The sequence below is a fragment of the Calidris pugnax genome, unplaced genomic scaffold (assembly GCF_001431845.1).
Source record: "Calidris pugnax isolate Ruff unplaced genomic scaffold, ASM143184v1 scaffold56, whole genome shotgun sequence".
Taxonomy (NCBI): Eukaryota; Metazoa; Chordata; class Aves; order Charadriiformes; family Scolopacidae; genus Calidris; species Calidris pugnax.
Genome location: NW_015090839.1, coordinates 5,193,122 through 5,199,121, shown reverse-complemented (window position 1 = coordinate 5,199,121; position 6,000 = coordinate 5,193,122). Strand labels below are relative to the sequence as shown.

General features: G+C 48.9%; 1 protein-coding gene across 1 annotated transcript in view; it reads left to right on the top strand.

Annotated features, from left to right (window-relative positions):
* Window positions 1-95: 95 nt before the first annotated feature.
* FLVCR2 (feline leukemia virus subgroup C cellular receptor family member 2) overlaps window positions 96-6,000 on the top strand; it is a 52,244-nt gene continuing 46,339 nt past the window's right edge. The window contains exon 1 of the mRNA XM_014942019.1: window positions 96-629. Coding sequence (XP_014797505.1) covers window positions 135-629 — 495 coding nt within the window. The 5' untranslated portion in view covers window positions 96-134. The remainder of the gene's footprint in view (window positions 630-6,000) is intronic.

Genomic DNA, 6,000 nt, shown 5'->3' with positions numbered 1-6,000 from the left:
CGGCGCCTCCCCGCACGGCGGCAGCCAGTGAGCTCGGCGGGGGCGGCCTGGCGGGGTTTTCCCGGCCAGGTGGGTCCCGGCGGGGAACGGAGCCGAGCCGAGCCGGGCCGGGGCGAGCGGCCTGCGCTGCCGGCATGGTGCAGCAGGAGCCGGCCGGGGCGGCGGGGGAAGCCGCTGCCCGCCCCGCTGAGGTGCGGCTGTCCCGGCGTCGCTGGGCCGTGGTGTTGCTCTTCAGCAGCTACTCCCTGTGCAACGCCTTCCAGTGGATCCAGTACGGCAGCATCAACAACATCTTCATGCGCTTCTACGGCGTGAGCGCCTTCGCCGTCGACTGGCTCTCCATGAGCTACATGCTCACCTACATCCCCCTGCTCTTCCCCGTCGCCTGGCTGCTGGACAAGCGGGGCCTGCGCCTCATCGCCCTGGTGGGCTCGGCCCTCAATGCCCTGGGTGCCTGGGTGAAGCTGGGCAGCCTGAAGCCTCACCTCTTCGCCGTCACCGTCCTGGGGCAAGTCATCTGCTCCCTGGCCCAGGTCTTCATCCTGGGCATGCCCTCGCGTATCGCCTCCGTCTGGTTTGGCTCCCACGAGGTCTCCACCGCCTGCTCCATCGCTGTCTTTGGGAACCAGGTAACAGGGTGGCTGTCCCCAGTCTGGCCAGGCAGATGGGACAAGCCTTCACCAGCCTGGCTGGAGACTGGGAGTGCTAAGGGGGCAAAAACAGGGAGGGGGAAGAGATGCACAAGGCCTTGGCGGGCAGGAGCAAGGCTAAGAGGTATTTACACAAAATTCTCCCCGGGAAATGTGGCTGGTACCTGGAGGGACACAGCTGGGGTTAGGCTGTGGAGTGATGGTGGTGGCAGAAGCAGGTGGGATCTAAGTCCGCAAAGCTGGGGGTAGCGTGGGGGTTAGGTATGGCTTTGGGTGGTGTTTGGACTCAGGGTCTTCTCCAGTGCCTTGCTACTCCCGTGTCTGCAAATCTCCAGTCCAAGGGTGTGATTCAGAAGCCCCATGGATGGGCTGGAGGGGAATGTGAGGTGCTGAGAAACACACTTTGGGCAGAGTGTCCTGCAAACCTCAGATCTACAGCTGCATCTGGACTTGACGCTGCAATATCCTCCTCCTGCTGGCAACAAGGTGGGACAAAGGCGATTAACTGTCTACTGAAAAGGGTACTTGTCACTGGGCCCTGGAGGAAAAGGACTCTAGCACTCTCATACCTCTTAAAAGTAGGTATAGAGTTTCCACAAGCAGTTACTTTGAAAGGAAGCAAACCTTCCATCCTGCTAGGGCAAGGTGAGCTCCCCGAGCATTCTTGTATTGAGGCGGGTCAGGGAGGCCAGTGACCTGCCCTTGCTCAAGCTGTGATGGTCTTGTAGCTAGCTAGCACTCAGAGGAGATAAATTTTTCCACAGCTTTGAAAGAATGAGGGAAGTAGCTTCTTGACCCTTGCACTGGAACACCCACTCATCCTTGTGGCACGAAGCAGATAGACCAATACTGTAGTGTGGCGTAAGCGAAGTGAGTCTGGCTCTGCAAAGCTGATGTGAAGAAGAGGGAAGTAGAACCTGGCATTGGCTGCTAGGCTGGACCTGTGCCCTGGTCTGTCTTTAGTTCAGCCTTTGGGTGCTCTTCGGATTTGAATGGTTTGTAGTTCAGGTGGTTTCTTAAGCATGGTTTTCCTCACAGATAACTTTGTGTGCAGTGGGTTTGAGGTCTCCTTTCCTCGCATTCCTGGATTTTTGTACTTTTATTTAAATACTACTCGGGCGAAAAGAGGTGAATGCTTGGAGATGGTGTTTGTGGAACAATGCTAGGGAATTCAGAAGATTCTGGCTTATATCTTTTGGAAAGAGAAAACATCTTTCTCCGAGTGAATCTTAGCTTTCCTCTTTGCTCTAATCACCTGGGCTAGCGGGTTGGTTTTTACGTGTTTTAAATGAATCTTTAGAGTGGAAGGCATTTAACTTGGCATGAACACTCTGCTGCTTTAGGAGTAAATAAGTAACAGCGTTTTGCTGTCAGACTTTTTTTTTTTTTTTAATTATTCAGGTGAAGTTACTCAACAGTTTGCCTTAAGAAATCCAAACAATGAGGTTTTCAGCCTGTTCTGTATGAGAGTATGGTATCCTCATCGTTCTGAAAGGAGCAGGTTAGTCTAATGGTTGCGAAAAGCAAACTTTGGCTATGCTTTTGGTGTTCCACACTGCTCTGGGGGCTGAACTGACATAGCAATGTGACCTCAGTTCAGTACATAGCCCTTCTTTGTAAGCCCAGACTTTCCTTTTAGAGAATTGGAGAAATCAGAAATAGCAATGGCTAAAGACGGGGCATGCTCCATAGGAAGGACCTATTCATTCCCTTAATTTCATTCTCTTAGTTGAGGATCCTGAGGTGTGTAATCATAGTGGATGAGAAGCAGCAATTTTGTTTAGTGGTGATGTTGGGCAGGGGAAAGAAATAGAGGCATTTTTTTTTCCTGACTCTGCAGTTAAAGACTGTGTTTTAGGGAGCAAAAGGTATAATACAGTGGGTTTGTAATTGCTGTGTGCCAGTATGGCAAATTATTCCCTACACTCATTCCTCTACAAATGTATGGTTTTCCTTTCCTTGCCATGTTACTTACTTACAGATCTTCAAGGTGGAAAACTCTTGTCATGAGTTATTATCACGATTATTATTGTCGAATCCCAAGCACTGATAGGAATTAAAGTCAGCTACGTGGAGGATTGGGGCAGAGTCACTGCTGCTTTGTTTGATACACCTGCCCTCTTTCTGCCCCTGCCCTCATGGCCTTTGCCAGCACTTGAGCAGTGCTGTCCTGAGGAGACCCTTGCCTGCTGGTTCCTCTAGGTCTGTCAGGGCGATGTCTGCTTGGGACACACCACTGCTGGTAACCTTCAGGTTCAAAGTCAGCCCTGAACAGTAAATCATTGAATCAGTCAGACTGAGTATTAAATATATTTTAAAAAACAGTAAAAACTCTAGTAGAGTATCAGATTCTTCTCGCTTGTTCCTTGTCATGCATTGGCTGTGGCACGTGAAGTGCAAAGAAGGATTAAATTGAGCACTCCTGAATCAATGCTGGACAGCTTCTAGAAGAGAAGAGTGTGGACACATTCTCTTGTTTACCCACTGCTGGTTTTCATGATGTTTTACTTTTTCCCTTTTTTAACAGAGAGATGCATAGGTTTTTCTGTTTGTTTTTTTTTTTTTTTTTTTTCCTCTTTGTCCCTGCAAGTGCATGTATAGGGAGATGTAGAATGGGGTTATTTGCAAGTTGGATACTTTGGCATTAAAATATTAGTAGCATCTCATTGCTTAAAAGACTAGGGGGAAAAAAAAATAATCTATGTGGAGACTTTTCTTCAAGCTGAAGTTCTGGAAGGACGAAGTGTTTTGGAGAGTTCACAGATGTGTTTGATTATTGGGAGGAATTTGTCTGACATGCTTCTGAAATACAGTCATCAGTAGTAGTGTGCCTGTTAGGTCATCATCAGTGTCATTTGTGGAGGAGCTTGGCGCTGGACATCTCTGTGAAGTCTCATGCACAAGAGGTGGGTGGGAGAGAGTGCTTTGCGTAAGTCCCTGCTGCAGGGACTCAATGCTCCATGGTGGTATATTGATCTATCAGACAGTTCCCTGTCTGGGGCTGTGGTTCAGACCTGACAGGCTGCAGCAAAGGGACTTCTGTGTCAGAGGGAGACTGTCCCCTCATTCTCCCTGGTGACAGGACCACAGTGAGAAGAAGCAATGCTTTCCTGAGATACCAGCATTTGCAGGAGCAGGTGCTTGCTGGAGCAGCACACGTTGCCTCCTCTAACATACTTGCTCTCCTGGCTTTTGGGGATGAAGAAACACGGTGCTGTGGCATGACAAAACTAACGCAGTGGTGGGGATGTTTAGGTGATGAGTTCAATTCTCATGTTTTTTTGAGACTTTTGGTGGTCAGGGCCCAGCTCTTTGCTTCTGCTGCCATGGTGTGGGCTGGAATGCTGTGCTGGGGCCAGGCTTCTCCAGGCATGTTGGTTTTAGGCATATCTCTTCCTGCTGTGTCTCCCTGTTCTTGCCTGATGAACATGGGACATGGGCAGCAGGCAGGGAAGTGTATAGCTGTGTTGCACAGGGGTGAGGAAAGAACCTTTGTGTTTGTTACTTTGTATTGCTTTGCCACTAATATTGTTGCTTTTTTTGTTTGTTTGTTTGAAATAGACTTTGTGTGGCTTCTGCCATTCTGACAAAGAGAAACTTTGTTGGGAGTAAGGACTCAGGCACCTTAGACCATTTTTCTGCTGTAATTTTGACTCTTCATTTTTTAGCAGGGGTTGCTGAAAGATGTTGATGGGGTTTGGGAGGAGAGGAAACTTCAGCTTCGTATTCATCTCTGCCTCTGGGGAAAATGATGGAGCACCTGACTGACCTTCAGGTGGGGTCTTGTCCTTGTTCTGATGGAGCTGGCACATGAATTCAGAAATTTTGGGACCCTGTAAGAGAAATGGCCTGAGGCAGAGCTTTTAGGTGCTATCTGCAGACTGCTGAGCCATGGCTTTTGAAGTGGACAAAGTGGATGATAAAATGTGAATGACACTCAGGGAAACGAGCTCTCTCTCCCTCTTGGTGGGTCCTTTCCTCTTGTTCTGACCTGGGGGAAAGAGTCTGCATGAGGTAGTGGGTGGGTGTTGCAGAGTAATTGGGTCTGCAGCATCTGAACGGCTTTGGTGCTGGTGAGCCTCCAGCCCTGTTTGTGCTGAGCACATGCTGCTCTTTGATGCCTCACTGCTAACTCTGTCCTGTACCTTTTGCCCTTCAGGGAAGGCAGGATGTGAAAATCTAGAAAGTGTTGTGGAAATGGAGCACGCCCTGTGGAATTCCTGTCTTCAAGTGGACTTCTAGCTCTCTTTGGCTGTTCTGTCCCTGCTGGAGGCTCCCCAACTCTTCAGATGAGATTTGATCCCTATTAAAAATGAGGGCAGGTGGTAGTCTGACTTGCACCCTTCCGTGGCTTGGTCCTGTATCTTGTATCTCCCAGGGTTTTAGCTATTAGAATAGACAAGATTTTAGCCAGGGACGAGAGGAGCTGGTAGTGGCAGTAGTTAATGATTGACATTCTCCAACCCTGGCTCCTTTCTCTCCCTGTAAAGAAGGGCAGGGTGGATCAAGCACTTGGATCTGACTATGTGGTCAGGTCTCAGAGGTCCTGGATGCAGCTCAGTGTGGGAGGGTGTGCTGACCAAACAGCAACGTGGCTTTCCCAGAAATGCCTAAGTTTCTATAAACGGACACTGGAGCCTGAAATTAACTTTTTCTACTCATTTCATCTGGTGCTCCCTTGTCAGCCATACACCAAAGGCTGCTCCACCTTCTCCCTCACAGAAGCAGTTGGCTTTTGGGTTATGTTCTTTGGAAGTTGCATAGGAGTTAAATGAATGACTGCAGTGTTTTTTGCTGGGAGCGGCTGCCTGTGGCACCCTCAGTGCTTGCCCTGCAGGATCCCCTGGGGCTGGCTATGTTAGGTGACTGTAGGAGGTCTTTGACCAAAGTATTATATCCCAACTGAGGATTCTAGCAGCAGCTGAGGTAGCTGTCAGAGCTGAACCCCCTCTTCTGCTTCACTCTCTCTTGTCTCCTGCTGTTGTTTTGCTGCATTGTGTTTCTTTCCCAGTAAACTGGGGGAAGGTGCATTCAAGAATGAGAGGCCCTGAATGACTTGCATAGAGAAGTAGTCTTCATCCTACGGCATTGTGTCACATTAAGCAATATGAGGTGATGCCATGGAAGCAGAAGTGTGATGAGGAAGGGAGTTTGCTTTGCCTGCAGAAGCCCTTTGGTTGTGTAAGCACAGTTTAAAAAAAAAAAAAAGCAAAAGCATTATCTCCTATGTCAGTGGGAGAGTAAAAAAGAGCCTAAGGCATATCTTATCTTGTCACAAGGCCTGGATTACAATTTTTCCTTTCACAACTTAAGTCTTTCCTGCTTCTTAAAGAAAGAAAGGTAACTAACC